The sequence below is a fragment of the Acomys minous genome (genome assembly GCF_964271855.1).
Source record: "Acomys minous genome assembly, chromosome: 12".
NCBI classification, from domain to species: domain Eukaryota; kingdom Metazoa; phylum Chordata; class Mammalia; order Rodentia; family Muridae; genus Acomys; species Acomys minous.
In genome coordinates this window covers 92,877,979-92,901,156 of record NC_140493.1, presented here as the reverse complement: position 1 = coordinate 92,901,156, position 23,178 = coordinate 92,877,979, and the positions used below count along the sequence as shown (strand labels likewise).

The 23,178-nt window shown below is 51.9% G+C and overlaps 2 protein-coding genes across 7 annotated transcripts in view; both read left to right on the top strand.

Annotated features, from left to right (window-relative positions):
* ZNF385C (zinc finger protein 385C) overlaps nt 1-23,178 on the top strand; it is a 61,225-nt gene that overhangs the window by 30,084 nt on the left and 7,963 nt on the right. For 5 of the 6 annotated variants that reach the window (XM_084748825.1, XM_084748824.1, XM_084748820.1 and 2 more), the window contains 2 exons: nt 19,577-19,728; nt 22,974-23,084. In XM_084748825.1, the coding sequence (XP_084604951.1) occupies nt 19,577-19,728; nt 22,974-23,084 (263 nt within the window). The remainder of the gene's footprint in view (nt 1-19,576; nt 19,729-22,973; nt 23,085-23,178) is intronic. The other variant, XM_084748823.1, reaches the window with a different exon arrangement.
* Nucleotides 12,217-17,362, top strand: LOC311579648 (uncharacterized protein C17orf113; the record flags this gene model as incomplete). Its single annotated transcript, XM_084750396.1, is given in 10 exon segments — nt 12,217-12,337; nt 14,304-14,367; nt 14,633-14,681; nt 14,683-14,793; nt 14,797-14,933; nt 15,117-15,165; nt 16,879-16,938; nt 16,940-17,045; nt 17,048-17,144; nt 17,248-17,362. Coding segments are annotated over 10 exon segments (909 nt in total).

The following is a 23,178-nucleotide window of genomic DNA, read 5'->3' as shown; positions in this document are numbered from 1 at the left end:
GTGCTGTAGGGCAGCTGGCTGCAGTGCAGTATTCTAGGGGGAAAACGGGTGAGTGCTCCTGTGAGCGAGATGCCTCTTGACAGGCCCATGGGGGTCACAGGCTGCAGGCTGTCAAGGAAGGCAGATCCACATGCAGGCCTAGGAAGGAGAGGCAGGAGGTGTTTGTACCCCATACCCTGGGAGTGGCTGGGGGGTTTTGCCAGAGGCTACCTTGAACCTTGAGCGCTCCTAATCTTTGGGTGACATTTATACAGTGTCCCCTTAGCATGATGGGAATTGAGACACACCCCCCAGGGGCAGGAAGTTCTTGGAGGGACAGTGGTGAGCATGACAGGTGAGGGTCAATTTTAAGCAGAGGTCATGTCCATAGGGAGTGAAGGGAAGACTCGGGCAGAGGGGAATTAACTCCTCTACGAGGCTCTTAGCGTTGGACTCTCAGGTTGTGACTGAGCAGGTCTGATGGGTCTGGAGTGTGTGGAGTAGTGGTGAGAGGGAAGCCTAAAGTCTTTCATTTAAGCTGGGGGTGGTGCACACCTGTAATTGGGAGGCCGAGGCAGGGTGGCTGTAATTTCAAGGCCAGCCTGGGTTCCGTAGCAAGACTGCCTTTTAAAAAGTCTCATGCTTAGTCATCAAATATTCACTCATCAGATATATTTATTTATGCATGAAGTTCAAGCTGCTGTTCATTTTTAAAAGATTTATTTATTTATTATGTATACAGGGTTCTGCCTGCATGTATACTTGCAGGCCAGAAGAGGGCATCTGATCTCTTTATAGATGGTTGTGAGCCACCGTGTGGTTGCTGGGAATTGAACTCAGGACCTTTGGAAGAGCAGCCAGTGCTCTTAACCACTGAGCCACCTCTCCAGCCCCGGGTGCTCACATTTTTAAGGCTTTCAAATCTGCAAAGAGTGTCAAGAACCTAGAAGAAAGCTGAACCTGTTGGCACGGGCCAATAATCCCAGTTATTCGGAATGCGGAGGCAAGAGCATCTCAAGTTCAAGGCCAGCCTGGTCTAGACACTGAGTTCCAAGACAACCTGAGCAACTGAGTGAGTCCTATCTCCATATTAAAAGTAACAAAGGTGGTCGGGCGTTGGTGGGGCACGCCTGTAATCCCAGCACTCGGGAGGCAGAGGCAAGGCGGCGGATCACTGTGAGTTTGAGGCCAGCCTGGTCTACAAAGTGAGTCCAGGATAGCCAAGGCTACACAGAGAAACCCTGTCTCAAATAAATAAATATAAAAATAAAATAAATAAACAAAGAACCTAGTACCAGAGGGAAAAGTATGGGATGGGGGGAGGATATCAGAAGAGGGAATAATAAGTGGGCTGATGAGAGAGGTCAGGGATGCTCAAGAGCCATGACACTGATGTTGGATCCTGCAGGAGCAAGGGTCTCTCGGGCAGAGCCACAGCTAGAGCTGGGACAGGGACTAAAAACTCGTGGCTCCTGGGCAGTGGCCGGTGGAGCCTTGTGTGGGATATTGGCTTGGTTGAGGTGAGCTGGTAGCCCCTAGAGGGCAGGGGCCTCCCCACTAGATTAGCTCTTGACCCTTGGTCCAGAGGTGATGGGCCTCACACCGTAATTGTGGGTGGAGTATTTGCTGTTTCAGATATCCCTAGGGGAGGACAAGAGTGAAACTTAGGGACACATGGTAAAGAAAGAGACAGGGTAGGGAAACAGGAGGCTTCCATGTAGCAGAACCATCAAGGCTTGATGACGGACGGGCTTTAGGGACCAAGGGAGAGGGAGGAGGCATGGATGACTTTAGCTAGGTAGGCTCTTGGAGGGATGCGGGGTAGGGAGGTTCTTAGAAAGAGGTACCCAGCGAAAAGGGAAGAGGGCGCTTACCCAGCTGGGCAGGGGAGGCAGATATGGAACCAGACCTTCCCACTGGCTATGTTAAGAGGTATGAGCAGCGTCTCACCATCCCATTTTTGGAGGGAGAGAGTCACAGCTGTGCTTAGGGCCAGGACACAAGACCTTGGATTTCTAGCAACCCTGTCATTCAGAAGTGCCAGTGGGAGAAGCTGCCATTTCCATTGCCCTGGTTAATTCTGGGCCTTCAATGGGCCGCAGCCCCTCTGCTCCCTGCCCCCCCCCCCCCCAGGTACAATCCTCCTAGATACAGAGATGCTAGCTAGCCACTCTGCCCAAGGTGGAGATCAGTTGGGAGACAGAAAACCCATAGGTGGGGGTTGGTCTGGTGCTGTGCATTCAAATGCTTAATTACTGTCCGCCCCCCAAGATCTCATTGCAGCCTAGAAAAACATATTCTCACGCACACACACCAAGTGATGTTGTGTAAACTTTGTTCTTCCTAATTTAAAGTTAATTGGTCAATAAAGATGCTGAAGCCTGGGCTGGAGAGATGGCTCAGAGGTTAAGAGCACTGGCTGCTCTTCCAGAGGTCCTGAGTTCAATTCCCAGCAACCACATGGTGGCTCACAACCATCTGTAATGTGATCTGACGCCCTCTTCTGGCCTGCAGGTGTACATGCAGATTGCATATTCATACGTTAAAAAAATAAAAATAAAAAAGATGCTGAAGCCTGTAGCTGGGCAGAAGAGAGGTAAGTGGAGCTTCAGTTCCCAGGCTTGGGGGTCCTCATGGGGGGGACCATGGGGACAGGGGGAGGGAGAGGTGTAGAAGCAGGAGAGGAAGCTGGGAGAAGGAAGTCACTATGGGGCGGTGACAATGGGCCATGAGCCATGAGGGCTGGCCTGATGGAAGAGAAGCAGGATGGGACAGTTACGGCAAGCAACTTGGGGTGTGTTAGCTGGGAAATAGCAAAATAGCTTAGAGAGTTGATATCTGTCCTGTGATGGTGCTCTAAAGCTTTTTATTAATCTAAAAATTCTCTGCCCCCATTCTTTGGGAACAAGCTGGGGTAGAGAAGCCTTCGAGAGTCCAATGTGCGGCCGGGTGGTGGTGGCGGCGGCGGCGGCGGCGCACGCCTTTAATCCCAGCACTTGGGAGGCAGAGGCAGGCAGATTGCTGTGAGTTTGAGGCCAGCCTGGTTTACAAAGTGAGTCCAGGACAGGACACACACAGAGACCCTGTCTCAAAAAACCAAAAAATAAATAAATAAATAAATAAATAAAATAAAATAAAAATAAATAAATAAAAAAGAGAGAGCCAGGCATGGTGGCGCACGCCTTTAATCCCAGCACTCGGGAGGCAGAGGCAGGCGGATCGCTGTGAGTTCGAGGCCAGCCTGGTCTACAAAGTGAGTCCAGGACAGAGAAACCCTGTCTCAAAAAACCAAAAAAAAAAAAAAAAAAAAAGAGAGAGAGAGAGAGAGAGTCTAATATCCATTCCACAACACACAGGGCTTTGAGTCCTGCTGGAAATGGGTTCCATCCTGGTGTGGGACTGGGCTGGGGCCATTGGAGCTCCCTAGGGAAAAGAAGAGATGCCCACCTAGTTTCCTGAAGCTTTGGGGGGCTATGTGGTGGGTCGGGGTGTGTGCAAGGAGCCCTTAACAAGCCGCTTAATTCCTAGGCACTCACTGTCTGAGGTCCCACACATGGAGGCCTGAGGTCCTTGTCTCTTGTAGCCAGGAGCTTGTTTCCTGGGAGCTGTCACTTTGATTAGGGTCCTATGGGGCCAGAGACTTCCATAGTGACAGGCAGTTGTAGGCAGTGAAGCCAGGACTCTCTCTGGCCTCCTCCCTGAGGTGGTATTTAGGAGGAGCTACAGGGGTTGTCTGTCTTTCCTTCCTCGCGTCCTCTCTAGCCGCACCCAGCTGCAGGAGTTCACACAGCCAAACCCTGTGGTACTTCCCCAAGGCTCCAAATCTGCCACACAGGGGCCCCTTTAAATCTGTAGGAATGTGTCTTGGGCTATCCTTTACTCCCCTTACCCTGCTCTTGGGAGTGTGTGTGTGTGTGTGTGTGTGTGTGTGTGTGTGTGTGTGTGTGTGTGACACTAGGACCCCCCAGCTTGGGAGTGTGTGTGTGTGTGTGTGTGTGTGTGTGTGTGTGTGTGTGTGTGACACTAGGACCCCCAGCTTGGGAGCGTGTGTGTGTGTGTGTGTGTGTGTGTGTGTGTGTGTGTGTGACACTAGGACCCTCCAGCAGTGAGGCTGAATGAAGCCAGTGGCCCTACTCACCACACTCGGTCACCACCGATTCTTCAACATCTGAAGGCACAAAGGTGTAGTAGGCACAGCTTCCTGGCTCCAACCCAGATGTTGGAGCAACACAGGGAGTTGGGACACCCGCGCGAGGAGCTGAGGCCTTCTGCCGCCCTATACTGAGCATTACTATAGAGGCAAACTGCTCACAAAGCTCTTAGACGCCCAGCGGGAAGCCCCACCCCACCCCCACCCCCACCCCCAGCCAATCCCGGCCCTGCCCCTCTCAGATGATGCCCAGCAGCCTTCACTCTAACACACTGGATTATGGGGCCTCAGAGAGGCCAGATAGCTGAGTTTCCATCCCAGGTGGCTGCCTCCCTATCCTATCTCGCACCCCTCCCCTGGCTGAAGAGAGCCGCCCAGTCTATAAAGTGAGGTCGAGCTGGTCATGGTGGCAGATGCTTGTTATCCCAACCCTTGGGAAGCAAGAGCAAGAGGTTTACTAAGAGTTTAAGGCCTGATATTTGTAGGAAGTTTCAGGGTAGCCAGGTCTATATAGCAAAATCATGGAGAAAGAGAGAGAGAGAAAAAAAAAAAAAGAGAGAGAGAGATTGAGAAAGTAGACCCAGCAAAAATGATTTACACAGGTATACAGGTGCTCCTGACCTCGGGCCACATCTCTGTTCTGTGTTGTCTCAACTTAAAGGAGAACCAGGTCCAGCATCATGGTGGTCATGCACGCTTTTATGAGACTGGCACACTGCCTACTGCGCTAACTAAGGAGGCAAGTGGTCAAACACACTTTCAATCCCAGCACACAGGAGGCAGAGGCAGGCTGATCTCTGTGAGTATGAGGCCAACCTGGTCTACAGAGTGAGTTCTAAGACAGCCAGAGCTAGCCCCCCAGGTGTGGTGGCACACACCTTTAATCCCAGCACCTGGGAAGGAGAGGCAGGCGGATCGCTGTGAGTTCGAGGGCAGTCTGGTCTACAAAGCGAGTCCAGGACAGCCAAAGCTAACACAAAGAGACCCTGTCTTGAAAAACAAAAAACAAAAAACAAAAAGACATCCAGAACTACATAGTGAAACCTGTCAAAATAAATAATAGAAAGAAAATGTAAAAAACAAAAACTAAAAAAAAAAAAAAAAACTAAAAACTTTTTAAAAGGGAGAGAGGGAGGGAGGAAGGAGGGGCCATCTCCTGCTTCCTGGCTGAGGAAGGGGAACTTCCTAAAGCCAGCCACTTCTTTTCTAACTCTGGGTAGTTAAGGGCACTATCTAATTTAGAATGAGCTAAGGCCCTTCCCAGCATCATTCTAGCTGACACCTGGAGGAGCAGGATCCCAGCTGTGGCCTGGCTGTTTCCCCTTTCCCAACCAATCTCCCCACCCCCACCCCCACCCCCCAGTGCAGCCATCAGGTGCTCAAGTGAGCGGAGAGCTATCGCTTCAGAAATGACTTAAGCTCTGGCTTTCTGAAGTCACTGAAGGAACCCTGCTGTAAAGAATGTAAGGTAGCCACTGGGAGGGACAGGCAAATGGAGAAGGATCCGGTTATTTAGGAGTGCAAGACAAAGATGGCTGCAGTGAAAGGAGTCAGAGTGTCTTCCTCACTCCCCCTAACACCCCAGGACTCCCCCAGTCCTCCATCTCCCCTCCAAACTTTGAAGCCTCCAGGCTGTACCCTGGGCCTGGAAAATTAAAGGCGTGGGTCACGCCTGAGTCTCTGACTTGATGAGTGACTCAGGCGTGACCCGCACCTGAGTCACCCACTGCTCCCCACAGATGGATTAATTTCAGTCCCTCTAGGAGGCTCAGGAAGCCCTCCCCCTTGTCCCTCCCAAATCAGCTGCTGATTCCTCCTCACAGAGCACCTCCCCCACCCCACCCCCACTTTTCACCCCACCCCCCTGAACCATTTGGGTGCAGCTTTAAAGAAATAGGATTTCCCTGTAGACCACCAGGAGCCCACCCAGTGCCTCCTACTGTATCTTTCTTTGGTGACAGAAGTGTCCTACATCCTCCCAAGACAGCCAAAACATCCTCATCCCGCCCTTCCCCCCTCCCCCCCCCCCCAGCCAGGTGAGAGCTGCCCACCCCACCCCCATCCCCGACCACCCAGAGAGGCTGTCTGGGCAGAGAATTAGGAGGCTTAGTTTAGACGTCTGCTTGGAAGAAGGCAGAGCTTCCGGGTCTCTGGGTGGGTTCATTAACTCTGGATTTGAGTTTCTTTTCTTTCCCCACACAAACAGTTCCTTCCCCTCAGAGCCTTTTCCTAACAAAAAGCAGCCTTTCTAGACCTGCTTTATGGCGCAGGTATTGGTTGTCCTGAGATTTCTGGTTATTATCTGGTGGAGACAGGGTGCTGACGGGGTAGGGGCCCCACACTGGGCACAGACAAGGTTTGGAATTCCAGACCGGATCCCAGCTGTAGCCTGCCTGTCTCCCCTTTCCCAACCAACCCCCAACGCAGCCACCAGGTGCTCAGGTGAGCCCAGAGCTAGCTTTCAGCACCTGGAGAGGGAGGAAGGCGCAACAGCCCAGAGAAGGGCTGAGGACCCAGGACAGGTGCAAGAAGTTCTAGCTGAGCTGGCAGATGCCTCCCCATTTCCTTCCTGGCGCTGGGAGGGGACAGGTCTGAGGGGCTAACCTGGGCTCCCTCCCTACCTCAGTGGCAATCCTCTATAATATTTCTCTGAGCCTGTTTCCCCTTCAGGAAAAGCAGGTAAATATAAGGTGATGTCCAGTCGAGGAAGACCTGTGACTTTAGCCAAGTCCAGAAGCAGGGAGGCATTCCAGCATGCGCTGCAGGGGTTGAGGTGGGGGGTAGGGGGGTGGGTTGTGCCCTGGTCCCTGGAGGTCTTCGTGGACAAAGTCAGCCTTTTGTATCTGCAGAAAAGGCATGAGGCAGGGACCCTGGGGCACAGGAGGGGGGTGATCAGGACACACTCCACTCTCTCCTCTCTCCCCGCTTTCCAGCACTCTGGCAGCCTGGCAAAGATCCCTAAGGTTGGGACTCAGATATCAGGGAGCCGGCACCCCCCTTTCCTGGCAAAGGGAACAGGGCTTTCCAGCCTAACTGGGAGTCCCTCCCTCAAGCCCTCCCCTCCTGTCCTTCTCATCCCCCCCCCTCCCCTTCCCTCTGTCACTCTGGCTGGGTTTCATTTGCTCCCTGCTCTGTCTGCGCTCTGCTCTGTGGTGTCGCCAAAGGCTGAGGATGCTCTTGGGTGAGTGCTGAGGTGGCCTGAGCCGGGGAGTGGGGGGTCGGGCTCTGAGGCTTCCTGGAGAGAGTAGTCTGTTGTCTCCCCTCCCTTTTCTCTCTTATTATTGGCCCCCAGAGGTTGTCTTCTGGGGACCCAAAGTGAACGATTCCCCTACCTAACCAATGGCAATAGATTCCCCTAGCTAACCCTAGTCCTATCTAGCCTGGACCACGGCTAAGAACAAAGGATAAGGAAGAGTACTGGCAGCCAGGAAGCGTGCCCTGAGGACTCAGGGTGTCTGAGTAAATGTGTGCTGGGGCCCTGCGCTAAGGACTCCCTAGTGGAGCTCTCACCTTCACCTTCTCTAAAGGCCAAGGGAGGGGATGCGTCAGACAGGGGCTGAAGAACTGTTACCTCAGACGGGATGGAGGCAGAAGGCTCCTAGCTGAGAGGCAGCCTGGACACTGGGACCATATCTGGACCCTGACATCCTGCTTTACTGTGTCCCTACACACACGCACACACACACACACACACACAGCCTCCCCCGCCTTGCCTCCCCACATAGGGTCTTGTCAGGCCTTTTGTTTTTGTCTGCTCCCCACCTCAAAGCCTTGCTGTAACAACCCAGGCTGGCTTTGAACTTACTCAGAAGCCTAGGTTGGCCTCAAACTCAGCAATCCTGCCTCAGCCTTGAAAGTCCTAGGATTATAGGCTTGCACCACTACACCTGTCTAGCCTGGACTTTTTTGTTTTCTTTTTCCTTTCTTTTCTTTCTTTCTTTCTTTTTTTAAATTTTATTTGTTTTGGTTTTTTTTGTTGTTGTTCTTGCTGTAGTTTGTTTTTCATAACAGGGTTTCTCTGTGTAGCCCTAGCTATCCTGGACTTACTTTGTAGACCAGGCTGGCCTTGAACTCACAGAAATCCACCTGACTCGGCCTCTCAGAGTGCTGAGATTACAGGTGTGGACCACTGCACCAGCTGCCTGGCCCTTTCTGAGGGAGGCACCTTTCAAAGGTTTCTGGAAACCTCTTCCGGGGACAAGGGTCAGAGGCAGAGGGTACGGGCTTTGGGGTTTTGCTAGCTTGGACAGGATCTGAGGTATCAGTATATCTCCAGACATCCTAGAAGTGAGGGAGAGAGGCTTTGTGAATGGGAGAGGAAACCCAGGCCATCCTTAGACTCCTCCCAGAGAGTGGGCAAGCGTTGGGTCTCAGTTTAATCTCCCTTCTCTCGCTGCGCTGCCACTCTGCATGCCCACCCACCTTTGACCCTCCCTCTGGATTTCCATATTTTCTTTACGGGTTAAAAAAGTTAGCATATATCAATTGTACTTAGTAATGGGTTTCATGGTGACACTCTCTGTTGTTTTTTGTTTTTTGTTTGTTAGTTTGTTTGGTTTGGTTTGGATTTTTTCTTTCTTTTTTTCTCTCTCTCTCTCTCTCTTTTTTTTTTTTTTTTTTTTTGAGACAGGGTTTCTCTGTGTAGCCTTCGCTGTCCTGGACTAGCCTTGTAGACCAGGCTGGCCTTGAGCTCACATCGATCCACCTGCTCCTGCCTCCTGAGTGCTGGGATTAAAGGCACGTGCCACCCCACCTGGCTTTCATCATGACATTTTCATATTTGCATATAATGTATGTTGATGATGGTCTCCCTCATCCCCCCCCCTTCTTCCCTCCTGCTGACCCCCTCCCTCTTCCCAAATAACCCCATCTTTACTTCCACGTTCTGTTTTCTGTCTTTTCTTTTTTGGTGAGTCAATGAATTTTACATTAAGGTTGCTTGCAGGAGCATGCTTACAGGAGAGGTTATTTATGGGGCTGTGGGCAGCTTACCCATGACTACACCACTAAGAAAAATGCCTCCCTCTCCCCTAAAAAGCACTAACTGCTTATAGACCATCAGGGCCTCATGAACCCCTTCCTCTGAGTTTGTTTTTTTTTTAATCTATGATAAAAATGGCATTGTTGTTCCGATATGTGCATGCGTGTGCACATATGTGTGCCTCTGGGAGGTCTCTACCCTCCGCCCTAGGACTGTGTTTGGTCATATGATCTCAGGAGTCAGATGCATCTGGTTTTGAGAGGAAGTGTGCGTGTGCCCTTGCCCTGGGTGGCGGCCTTAGTGTGTCAGCATCTTTCTTCATCAAGGCGTGTGCCCTTCAGCTCATGCTTTTGGTTTCTTGTGTTTTAGAGGCATCCGTGAGGCTGTGTGTCCACTGGTCTGCCGATCGTGCATATCTGTTTGTACGTGCAGGCTCACACTGGGGCCCTGAGGGGATGTGTGTCACTGCACGGGCATCACGTACTAGACATGAGACTGGGCTTCACGGTGGGGAGATGTGGGTGCACATGTGCCTTGGCATCTATGTCTAGCGCCATCGGTGTGGGTGCCTGTGGACCTCTGGGTGGGCATCAATCGTTTCCATTTATGGCACAACTACAAAATGTGGTTTCCTTGGACCCTCTCTGTCCCTTGGCAGCCAGGATGATGTTATTTCATAAGACGCCTGTTCTGCACTGCTGCCCCAGCCTGGACTGGAGCCCTAGGCTTAGCTGCCTCTTCATGTAGTCAGTCTGGCTTGCTCTCTGTGTGCCCAGAGCCAACAACTTGTCTTTTCTTGAGACAACCATGCAGTGAGTTGGATCAGGCCTGGACTTTGGCCAAGGCTGGGACTTCTCCCAGACACTTGGAGAAGAAGCGGGGGGTAGGGAGGCTTGGAGGGGGGCACATTACTTCAAAATCCTATCAACAAAGGTACCCACCCATCTACCCTACACATTTGAGAGGAGAGAACCTAGACCCGTGTACTATCCTGGGACAGCAGGGGCCGCTGCTTGATTTGCGCATAGTCAGATGGGTTTGTACGCATGCGCCGAGGCTCACGCTCCATTCCAGAGCATGAATGTCAGAGGCCGACGGTGAGTCGCCTGGAGGCCTGGCATCAGAAACCACCACATTCCCTACCTAGCCCTTGTGTGGAGAATGGTGCTCCTAATTGTGAGGGGTCTGGAAGGCATGTCCGGGTGACTGTGTGTTGACAGGAGAGGCAAGGGCCACCAAATACCTTGGCGTTCCCTGAATCTGGGGAAGCCAGCCAATCCCTTCTTCAGTACCTTCTCTGGTCCTCACTGCCATTTCTATACTGCTCTTCCTCCCATAACTACAAACCCATTTCTCAGATAAAGAGATAGATCCCGGAGCCAGGCGGTGGTGGCGCATGCCTTTAATCCTAGCACTCGGGAGGCAGAGGCAGGTGGATTGCTGTGAGTTCGAGGCCAGCCTGGTCTACAAAGCGAGTCCAGGACAGTCAAGGCTACACAGAGAAACTCTGCCTCGAACAACCAAAAAGAGAGAGAGAGAGAGAGAGAGAGACAGACAGACAGACAGACAGACAGATTCCCCAAGAGTCTCCAGGAGAAGAATTAAATCTAGCTAGGCCTTCCTTTCTCCCAGGACGCCCTGGGCCTGATCATCTTCCAGGGAGGTTAGGAAGGCAGGGGTATACTTCACTATGTAGAAATTCACTACAACATCTAGTGTCCCTCCCACCGCTGGCACTCAGCTTCCCACCTGCTCCCCCGACCCCAGAGTGCTGCTGAGTCTGTGACTTTCAGAACTCCCGGGCAACCTGCAGCCTTCAGCGATCTAGTTGTCTGTCTCATTCCTGCGAGCTCTCCTAGGAACCCGCCCATAGATGCAGTAACTGAATGGACTCCAATTCCCTTGGCTCTCCGTGGCCTGACCACTGTGGCTCCCGCTGCAACGGAATAAGGCCCAGGCCAGTGCAGAGGGCATTGACTGGAGTCCCAGGAGGTGGTTTTGCCAGGTGAGACCCTGGGGCACTGTGGCTCAGCCGAAGACCCTCAACCTCCGCCACTGCTGGTGCCTCTTTGCCCATTACTGCCAGTGCCTGCCATGGGTCAGTGGAGCCCAAGGAGGCCGTGGCCAGAGTATCCACCACCCAAAATGATGTCTCCAGTGTCTTCGGTGGGAGTGACATGGGAACACGAGGGTTGGCGTCAAACCCAGAGCGTCCCAGCCTGGGTGGGACACTAAAGTTCTAGGAATATGGGAAAGAGCTGACAAACTTTCAGCATGGCATCTGTCACCCCGATCTTATACTTGCACATGTCCCATATTCTCACATGCTTTGGGTAGTTAGTTAGAACCACAAGCTGTTGGAAGAAAAGATGAGGGAGGAAATGATTTTTTTTTTTTCCAGACAGGGTTTCTCTGTGTAACCTTGGCTGTCCTGGACTCGCTTTGTAGACCAGGCTGGCCTCGAACTCACAACAATCCACCTGCCTCTGCCACTTGAGTGCTGGCATTAAAGGCATGTGCCACACGGCTGGCGCAGGGAGGAATTGATTTTAACCTCTGGCAAGTGCCCAAGGTTGATTCTCACAGGTGGCGCGTGCATACAGGCACACGAGTGCGTACACTTGCGTGTGCACGCGCACACACACACACACACACTCACACACACACACAGCTTGCTTTTTTTCCCTATCAAGGTCTGTTTATTGAATCAAAAGCCGGCTTGCTTTTTTTTAATTCTCAAAACTATTGCTATTCCGATCAATAAGACAATAACTTGTCTTGTTGCCTTATCCGGGGTTCACACATGAAGAAGTTATTGGCCTGCGGACATGTGTCCTCAGCTAGTAGAATGCTTCCCTGCCATGCCGGAAGCCCAGGGTTTCTGCTCCAGCATGCATAGAGCTGGATGGGCTGATTACAGGCACACCCCTACAGCCAGGAGCTAGAAGTTCAAGGTTATCCTCTTTGGAGCACATTTGAGGCCAGCCTGGTGTACACGTGAGACCCTGTCTCAAAGGGAGAGGGGGAAAAATGAGAGTAGTTGTCCTTCCTGCCCCTTGGGGAACACATGGGAGCGCAGGAAGACAGAGGGAAGGGATGCGAAGCAATGGAACCTAAGACAGATTTGCAATGCTGGCGGGAACAAGCGCGGGCAGTGGTGGGAAAGCGGTGGGACCTCCTGGGTAAAGGCATTCCGTGGCAGATACACGGAGAACTCCCTCCCGCAGGTAGGGAATTGCCTCAGACTGGAGGCCAGGTACCAGGCCAGCTGTGGGGATCAGGGTAGCGGAGGGGACTTCTGAGATGTTCTCCAAGCAGCGAGGCAGAGCTGATCTAGGGGCGGGGAAGGATGGGGATTCTAGGCTCAGGAGAAAGTGACAGGGGACGAGGGTATAAAGGGATCTGAGGTCAGTTTCCAGACAGACAGACGGACAGACAGACAGACAGACAGACAGACAGACAGACCACAGTAACAACTTCAGCAGCTTTATGAAATAGCCTTTTTGGGGTGGTTAGGCAGGTAAACAGGAGGCACTAAGAATACAGGGATTTAGGGCTGGGGAGATGGCTCAGTGGTTAAGAGCACTGCTTGCTCTTCTAGAGGACCTGAGTTCAATTCCCAACAACCACATGGTGGCTCACAACCATGTGTAGTATGGTTTGGTGCTCTGTACAAGCAGAGCACTGTATACTTAATAACAATTTTTTTAAAAAAAGACTATAGCAGTGTTTGGAGGCTGGGGAAGTCTTGGCTCTTGGCAAGGTGCCTGATTTAAGCAGTAAGGTCCCACTGAAGAGGCAAAAGCAAGGTAGCCCCATGGCTGAATCAGCTGAATGAGCTGACCCGTGGGGGAACAATGCAGAGGCCGACACAAGAGGGTGAGAGCCCGGCCTGGGCCTGGCCAGTTTGATACGAGAGGTGTTCCGATTCTACATCAGCTGCTTGCAGCCTGAGAAATCTTAGGCAAATGACAGGCCAGTGCCTCAGTTTCCTCACCCATAGACAGTAATAATCTTCGGGAATCATGTACAGTTTTTTGTTGTTGGGTTTTTGTTTTTGTTTTTTTTCTGGAGTGGGGGCGTTGTTGTTTTGTTTGGTTTTATTGTTTTTTGAGGCAGGGTTTCTCTGTGTATGCCTTGGCTGTGCTGGAACTCACTTTGTAGACCAGGCTGGTCTCGAATTCACAAGAGATCCACCTGCCTCTGCCTCCCGAGTGCTGGAATTAAAGGAGCGCACTGCCGCAGCCACCACTGCCACCACCTAGTTCCTATACACTCTTAACGCAGGGCCTGACTCGGTTTCTGCTGACTGGATAAACTGTAGTTGCTGCTGGTTGGGCTGCTGTTGGGCCCAAGGAGAGAGGACAACCTCCACATCACTAGGAGGTACAGTTGGCAGGCCTGACCCAACTGGACATGACCTTCAGATCTCAGAGACTCATCCTGGCAGCGTGTCTATGCGGACATAGAGGCAACCAGCTAGCTGTACTCGGCCGGCAGCCTAGCCTGCAGCCTGTCCTCATCCTGTAGCCTATTCCTGGGCTGCCTGCCCCAGGGCCACATGAATATGAGCCAGCACCCCCCCCCCCCCACACACACACGCAGGGACAGATGTGCCAGGGGAAAGCAGATGACCTTGGGATGCTCAGCTCTGTGTTGAAGTCCTTCGGATGCTACGAGTGTCTGTGGGCTTTGAGGACAACATCCTGTGAGTGAGGAATCAGGAGGTCTGTGCTGTAGCCTAGCCCAGCTACAGAACACTCAGGAGCCCTTGAGAATCACATCTGTCTCCGGATCTGTCTCCGGGACTCAGTTTGAGCTAAAAGTCACTGCTGTGTTCTCAGATACTCCAGCAGACATTGCTAATGAGTACCTTCCTCTTCCTGGAAGGAGGGAGGCCCTTGGAAGGGGCTGGGGAACCCCCTTACCTCCTCCCAGTGTCACTCCAGCTCATCCCTGTGGACAGCGTAAGCCCCACCCCCACCCCACCCCAGCACCTCTTCTCCCTTGTCTCCAGTCTTCTATAGCAGAGCTGGGATAAACTTTCCAGGCTAAGTTAGATGGATGGCTTCCCCCCTCCCCCCCAGCCCCTTAGCTTGGTGGGCTGTCCCTCTCTAGGGAGTTGCCCTTGTGGCTGAGGGAAGCCGGCGGGGCATAAGCGTTTGGAGGGGGTCTTGGGTCCTCTGAGAGCAGGCACAGTGCCCTTTGGGAAGAAGCCCGCTAGAGAGGCTTCCAACTCCAACAAGAAGTGTAAGCGGTGGTGGCGCACGCCTTTAATCCCAGCACTCGGGAGGCAGAGGTAGGTAGATCGCTGTGAGTTCGAGGCCAGCCTGGTCTGCAAAGCGAGTCTAGGACAGCCAAGCTAACATAGAGAGACCCTGTCTCAAAAAAAAAAAAAAAAAAAAAAAAAGAAAGAAAGTGTAAGTGGTACTCCAGTAAGCAGTGGAAAGGAGGGTTTCCTTGGCTGGAAGTGGATTATAAGCGGAAGCTGATGTTTCGTCTTGAGTGTTGCCAGGCTTAAGCATGCTCTATTCTACCAACTTCCAGGCTCTGGCAGTCAACCAGGGCCAGCCCGCCCACTGTGGAAGCCCCTGCTGAGGGTGGAGGGACCCTACCCTCGCCTGGCAACTACTCCCACACCTCCAGGGCCTTCAAGGTGGAGACAAGACCTGCCCCAAGTGGCTAGGCTGCCCATGTGTACCACATGGCTATAGAGGATGCGTCTGATAACCGCTGTTCGGCCCTGCTTGAGCTGCAGAGGTTCAGCGTGTGTCAGACACAGCTGGGGACAGACAGCGTGGTTAATAGCGCAGTCCCAGGAGGGTGAGGCACAAGCAGGTGGGTAGCAGCCAGAGGTAAGGGGAGGACAGAGGGAGGGAGGCCCTGAGCCACCTGGGAAAAGCTCCAGTATGCTAGGCCTCTGGGTAGGAACCAGCACACTTCATTCATAGCTCCACTATGCCAAACCTTCACCAAGGCCTGTCTCCATGCCTGCCACTGTCCCAGCCACACTGAGGACAACAGTGAACAAGCCAGACCTGACCCCTCTCATTGGGTGAGCCCAGGCACACTTCTCACTCCCCGAGCCAGAGGTTACAAACTGGTGATCTGGAGCCCTGACTCACTTACCGCTGGGTTTGATGAGTTTTCACTGCACTTTTGACAAACTCAAATTAGTTTCAATTAAAAAAAAAAAAATCCAAGCCGGGCATGATGGCCCATGCCTTTAATCCGAGCACTTGGGAGGCAGAGGCAGGTAGATAGCTGTGAGGTCAGCCTGGTCTACAAAGTGAGTCCAGAACAGCCAAGGCTACACAGAGAAACCCTGCCTTGAAAAAAAAATTTTTCAGCCTGTTGTGGTGGTATACACTTTTAATTCCAGCACTCAGGAGGTAGAGGAAGGAAAGATTTCCAGGACTTTGAAGCCAGTTTGCTCTACGTAGTGTGTTCCAAGACAGCCAGGGCCACATAGTGAGACCCTGTCTCAAAACAAAACCAAACACACATAAGCAAACAAAAAATCAGAATTAAGCTGGCCAGTGGTGCCACACGCCTTTAGTCCTAATATTTGGAAGGCAGACACAGGCAAATCTCTGAGTTTGAGGACAGCCTGGTCTACAAAGTGAGTTCCAGGATGGCTAGGGCTGTTACACAGAGAAACCCTGTCTCCAAAACAAAACAAAAAATTCAGAAATAGATGCAAGTGGCACACACCTGTAATCTCAGCACTTGGGAGAGTAAGGCAGGAGGTTCAGAGGTTCAAGGCTATCTTTAGTTACATAGTGAACTTGCAGCCCTGGGATACAGTAAAAAAAAAAAAAAAAAAAAATTAAGGTAAAGATTCGTCTTTGTGACATCTGCTAGAAAAGGACGTCTTCCTGCTTTCCGGGCAGGGCACTGTATATAGTCCTGAGCTTGGGCTTTCCATAAATTTCCCATTTTTTACCCTGATCCCCTTCAAGCTCTAAGTCGCCCAAGTGGGCCCTAGAGTTGTGCATGCTACAGCTTTGCCTAGGTTCAACTGGGTGAGTCCTGGGGTGGGGGTGGGGGTAGGGCAGGAGCGGGGGCAGGGTAGAGATAAAGGACACATAACTGGAACCCGTGTTTGGTCAGGAATTGATGGTGAATATGTCTATTGGTAAGTGTCTGAGCTATGAAATAGGAGGAGAGCCCAGCCAGCCCCAGCAGGAGCAAAGCAGGTTGGGGGCAAGGCTGCAAAGAACACCAGGAAGAGACAGCAACAACAATCCATCTTTCTTAGCATTTTGTTTTATTTTGTTTTTCGAGACAGGGTTTCTCTGTGTAGCCCTGGCTGTCTTGAACTACCTTTGTAGACCAGGCTGGCCTCGAACTCACAGCGATCCGCCTGCCTCTGCCTCCCAAGTGCTGGGATTAAAGGCGTGCGCCACCAGTGTGCGCCACCACACCCGGCCTTCTTAGCATTTTTTTTTTAAATGTTCGTAGATCACTTGAAACTCATAAATTCAATAACAGGTTTACAATTCATAACTCATAGTAGCCTTTTGAGAGATGAGGGCAGGCAGGGATTAGAGCTGAGAAAAAGCCTGAAGCTTGGACAGGTCAAGTGACTTTCCCAGGGTAGCACAGCCAACAAGTGGCAGAGTCTGTCTGGCCCCAAGCTTGTACTCTTCCAATAGCTCCCCACCCCACTCCCCCCACTCCCCCCCATCCCCCCTACTGCCTGCCTCTCCCAGCCTGGCGGACAAGCCGAACTCTGTCTTTCCTTTCGTCTTCCTGGTTGTCCCAGGTGGCCACTGCCACTGTCTTGCACACAGAGGCCTGCCGGTGCCTGAAGGTATCCCCCAGATGTGGGGCTGCTGCTAGGTGAGACCAGGGGGTGGGCGGAGTTCCATAGTCTGGCTCTGTTTGCCACTTTGGTGTTCCCATGTGATGGCCAGCCAGCTACCACTTTAGCTTTGCTCGCCAACTCCTGGGCATCCTGCAGGTCTTGGGCACATCTGTACCCGAACTGGCCTGGCTCAGTTCTTGTCCCCCCAGTGACCTCCCAGGCATGTCAGCCTGAAGCTCAGGGCCACTCGCCTCACTGCTTATGGATCTGCACTGGCCCTCTTGCTGGACAGACCCAGAGCCCCATGCCTATCTGGGTAAATGCAAGAGCAGATCCATTCACTTTCATAGCCATTACCCACCTGCTGCTAGATGGTCCGCCTTCAGCACAAAGGGTCATCCTGGTCCTGCAGCGTGAAGAGCCGGACCTGGCCTTGCTGTAGCCAGTGTTGATGACAGTCGTAGCTTTGCTGTGTGAGCTCAGCGTCTCTGAGGGTCTCTGAGTCTGACCCCAACAGCTGCATTGAACATTCCATCTACTGCAGTGTGGGTTACTCCAAGGCTGTACTACTTTCCCGGACTCCATGTGGAGGGGACTGTGGGACTCCTTCCCCAGACCCTCATGAGGTGGCCTACTTGTCCCCACTGCTACTTGGAGGTGCTGGAGGAGCTGGGCCCACATGACAAGGGGACACTGGGTGCTGCTGGGAAGTTTCATGGCCAAGGTGATGCACCAGCACACTGGGCAACTTCGTGCTCTTCAAGCGCTTAGTGGCTACCCTCAGGTGTCTGCCAGTCGCCCTTGTGCTCCAAACTGGCCTGTACGTATTCTGAGCGGCACAAGCTCTTTTCTCAACTTTGCCAACCCGGTCTTGGTGTTGCCTGTGAGCATGGGACTGCTGGACAAGGTGGGCCAGAGCCGCAAGCTGCAGTGGGGGGCAGGGAACAGAGAGAGATCATGGTGCCAGCCAGGTGGTGAAGATCAAGGTGGTTGAGCCCCTGCTGCCTGAGTTTGATTATTACATTGGCCATGGAGTTCTTAGAGAGTAGGTATGGGGGGGACTCCTGCGGTGGGACTTCACCTGAGAGTGGCCTCCCCTCGCCTTTTTGGGGCCATGGATATTGAGAGGGGCACACACACACACACACACACACACACACACACACACACACACACACACACACACACACACACACACACACACACACACACACACACACCCTTACCCAGACTATACCCAAGCTGACGTACTGTGTTGTCCTGTTGTCCCCTGCTTGGCACCAAACCTCACCCTGGCTGTGAGGAAAGAGGAGCCTGGGCAAGTGGGCAAGTGCCTTTTGGCCTTTCAGAATTTGCCTTTCCCCTGTGACACTCTTTCCTTGGGGTTTCCGTTTTGTTTGAAGGAAGGAAGGTTGGGTCTTAGGAACTGAAGGAACAGCATTGAAGGAGAATGGGAATTTCCTGAGAATTTCCTCGCCCCGTGCTTTGCAGTGTTTCTTTTCCTAAGAGGTGTTAAACTAGACGACAGTGCTTGCTTCTGTGCACAAACTGACACGTCAAGTGCACGACGATTGCAGCGGAGGTAGAGGTGTCCTCCACCCCACGCGCCACCTCCCATCCGATGCCTGCCGGCTTTTCTGTATACAGCTGTGTTTATAAGCATACATCTATAGATGCTGAGTAAACCTAACTGATATTTCAGAGGGTTAACACTCAGGAACTGAAAAGGGCTTCTTTTGATTTGGCAATTACAGGACCCAAGACTGGATCCAATGACCTGGTTTACTTTCTGCTTTTATTTTTTTCCTTCCCTTCCTTGGCTTCACACTGTTAAGACCAAAGACTACAGAACCACAGTGCTGTTCCTGTGGGTCCTGAGGACTGGCTTGGGCTCTCACCCTGGGTGCTAGGTGGAGGTGCGTCCTCCGGGAAGCAGCAGGGTGCCACAGCAGAACTGGAGACCCAGACCTTCAGAATGCTGTGGGCTTCTTTCTTTCTAATTTTGTGGGAGGTTTTTTTTGTTTTTTTTTTAAGATTTATTTTATATGTATGAGTGGTTTGCCTGCATATATGTATGGGCACCATGCACGTGCAGAAGTCAGAGGCAGGCATTGGGTTCCCTGAAACACTGGAGTTAGGGTTGTGAGCTGCCATGTGGGTGCTGGGAATCCAGCCTGGGCCCTGTAGAAGAATGACCAGTGCTTCTAACCACTGTGCCATCTCTCCAGGCCCATGCTGTGGGTTTCTTTTCATCCCTTCTGTGAGTGGCATGGAACCTGAAGCAACAGAGGGACAATTGGTGAGAGGGAAGGGAGTGGGCCTTTTCCTATGCTCCCTGAGTTTGGAGCTTTTGGGTAAAGAGGGGACACAGCGCATAGTGCTGTCACCATGCTTGTGTGTATATCAACTTTGAGTTCTCTGACCCCTCTCTTGGCTGGACTTCCTTTGGTGTCTATTTGGGCCACTGTGCTGACCCTGTCAGTGAGAGAGTGTCACTCTTCTGCCTAGGTGACTTGGGCTGTTGACTCCCTGACTCTGTTTCCCCAACTGGGTTGGGCTGGTGCAGTTGTAAAGAGGGGGTCGGGAGTCTGGCAGCAGAGGTGGCAGAGAGCCCTGTGGCTTCTCATTTCAGACCCTGCCCTTCTTCCTCCTGCAGCAGGCCCGGCCTCCAGCAGCACCCCCAGCCCCCTGCTGGCCTCCCTGACCCTGCCCACCCGGCCTCTGCAACCCCCGCTGGATTTGAAGCACTTGCTCGCCTTCCACTTCAATGGCACCACTCCGCTCAGTCTCTTCCCCAACTTCAGCACGGTATGGGGCTGGGCAGGAGGGTGGGGGCATATGCAAGTGGGGGGGGGGTGGGCAAGGATGGTGACTCGAATGGGGCCCCAGATCCCAGCTGTCTCCTAGCTAGAGATGATGTCATCCCTACCTCCCCATCACAACTGGTGACCCACGTCTGTCTGTGTGCACTTGGATTGTGTCTTTGATTTATTTTTTTATCATTTCTGTATTTGTTTCATTATGTGTTTGAGTCAGTGTATGTTCACACGCGTGGGTGCGTATGCCTGTGCATGTGCAGCAGCCAAAGGAGGTCATTGGATGTCCACTATGATCTCTCCCTGAACCTGGGGTTCTTGTTTTCTCAGCAAGGCTGGAGACCAGCAAGACCCAGCAATCCTCCTGCCTCCATCCCCACTAGGGCTGAGATTACAGACTTGCATAAGGACACCTGGTTTGTGATGTGTGTGCTGGGATCCAAACCCTAGTCTTCATGATTGTATAGCAAGTGTTCTTAACTGCTGAGCCTTGAGTATTGTCTTTGTATTGGAGCTTGTGTATCTGGAGGTCTGTGTATTATGTGTGGGTGTGACTTTGTGTATTATCTGTGAAGATTTGTGTGTGTGTGCGCGCACGCGTGGGCACATGCACATGCCTAGGGAATTGTATGTAATATGTGTGCATGTGAATATGAGGGGTTTGAGTGTCTTTGTACCTTCTTTTATGTGCTAGGTATGTATGTGTTTTAGGTAAGAGTCCATCTATGTGGCCAGCTTTGGTGGCACATGCCTTTTTTAATCCCAGCACTGTAGAGGCAGAGGCAGAGGCAGCCAGATTGCTGTGAGTTCAAGCCCAGCCTGGTCTACAAAGTGAGTCCAAGAAAGGCAAGGATACACAGAGAAACTCTGTCTCGAAAAACAAAAAACAAACAAACAAACAAACAAAAAAACCCAAAGAGTCCATCTGTGGTTGCATAGTATCTGTATGTCTGGGAGTGTCTCTCTCCTTGTCAGTGAGTCTAAACTGCCTCTAAGCATATGTGCTTGATGTCTGTACATTTCTCTTGTGTGCATGTACTCATCTGTGGGGGTGTGTTAGGGAGAAACAAATGTTAGGAGTACCCCACAAGGTGTGAAAACAACACTCCTTTTGATTCTTAAAATCAAATGCGATCACAGATGAACTCCACTCCATCCTCAGCTGACTATGTCACATGCCCTCCCAGTAATGTCTCTTTTGTCACCTCCAGGGATGCACAGAGGTCCTGAGGAGCATGAGACATCTAGGCATGGGCCTATGGGCTTCAGCCCCTACTCTCACTTACAGATGTATTCACTGCCCAAAGGTGTGGCTCCTCAAAGGCAGGTGACACTGCTATTATCCCAGGGTCAAGACCTCCCTCTGAGATCCTGATGCTGGATCTGCTGTCCCTTAGGCACTGTCCAGGTTGGAACCCCTGTCCTCAGAGCAGTCTGTACACCCTACCCTCCTCTCTGCCTTAGGCTTCTTCCTTCAGGAAGCCTTGGAAAGCTCTTTTTGACTAAACCATACAATGTATGGTTTAAGTCCAACAACCCAGGCCCCTAAATGCACAGCACAGTGGCCCTGCCCATAAAGCCAACATTCTGGAGACTAAGGATGACAACCTGGGCTGCACAGTGAGTTAAAGGCCAGCCTGAGCTATATAGTGAGACTCTGACCTCCACCCACCCACCCCCACACCTCTGACAAAACAAACCCCTAAAACTTAGGCCCCTGAAGAAAGACAACAGAAAACATCTGCTGTAGTGGCTCAGTCAGTAGAGAGTTTACCTAGCACACCCAAAGCCCTCAGTTGATCCCTTGCACTGTAGGAATCAGATGTGATGGCACATGCCTTTATCCCAACACTTGGGAGGTTGAGGCAGGAGGAATAGTTTAAGGTCATCTTCAGCCACATAGTGAGGTTGAGACCAGCCTGCATACTTGAGACACAGCCTCAAAAGAAAAAAAGGAAAGAAAAACCGCATGGTATTACATCCCTATAATCCCAAGACTTGGAAGATGGGGCAGGAAGACGGGGTGTCCCAGGCCAGCCTGAGCTAGGGGAGACCTTGCTTATAAATAATAAACAAACAAACAAAGAGGTAATAAATAACAAAACTTATTAATTAGGAAGAAACACTCGGAGGGGCTGGAGAGATGGCTCAGAGGTTCAGAGCACTGACTGCTCTTCCAGAGGTCCTGAGTTCAATTCCTAGCAACCACATGGTGGCTCACAATCATCTATAATGTAATCTGATGCCCTCTTCTGGCCTGCAGGTGTAAATACAGGCAGAGCACGATATACATAATGAATACATCTTTAAAGAAAGAAAGACAGAATACTCAAGTTCATATTGCAAAGAGGAAATCCTGCCACTTGGGAGGGGTCCCAGACCTTTCTGTGCTGTCCGCCTTGGCCACCCATCTCCCTGGCTATGGCTGTCACTCTGCTTAGCAGACATCAGACTCTGGGAAGGTGGCAGCACTGATGAAGTAGGGCTTCCCCCCACCCGAATGCAGGTCCAGGCACAAGAGCTGGGAGAAAGGAGACCCCGCCAAAAGCATCTCTGTCCCTTCCCTGCTGTGGTCTGTGCTCAGCCCTTCATCCCAACACTGTGCTCCTTGGATAAGAGAAACAAAATCTCAAACCTAAAAGCAGAAGGGCAGCAAGAAACTCCAAGGTGATCCTGGGAGCGTCAGACCCTGGCCCTAAGCACACAGGTCACCCTGGCCATCCCCTTGGCACCTCACCGTTCAGATCTGCCATAAAGAGGCGGTATGCTTGTCCAGGTTACAGCACTAGATAGGGGATTTCTGGGAAGCTGACAACTTTTTTTTTCCTGAGACAAAGTTTCTCTGTGTAGTCTTGGCTGTCCTAGACTTGCTTTGTAGACCAGGCTGGCCTTAAAAGTCAGAGATCTGCCGGGCGTGGTGGCGCAAGCCTTTAATCCCAGCACTTGGGAGGCAGAGGCAGGCGGATCGCTGTGAGTTCGAGGCCAGCCTGGTCTACAAAGTGAGTCCAGGACAGCCAAGGCTACACAGAGAGACTCTGTCTCGAAAAACCAAAAAAAAAAAAAAAAAAAAAAAAAAAAAAGTCAGAGATCTGCCTCTGCCTCTGCCTCTGCCTCTGCCTCTGCCTCAAGTGCTGGGATTACAGGCCTGTGCCACCGTGCCCAGCGGCTGACCACGTTTTGAACTGCACCTTTCCCTGAGCATGTGGGAGGAACTAAGCCTATCACTCCCCTTCACAGATGGACCCAGTCCAGAAAGCTGTCATCAGCCACACGTTTGGGGTCCCCTCCCCTCTGAAGAAGAAGCTGTTTATCTCCTGTAACATCTGTCACCTGAGGTTCAACTCAGCGGTGAGAGGCAGTCATGGAATTGGGGCTGGGAGGGAGGGAGCAGGGCCTCCTTTGGGCTGTGGTGAGAGGAACCTGGCAGCAAAGGGACTGTGCT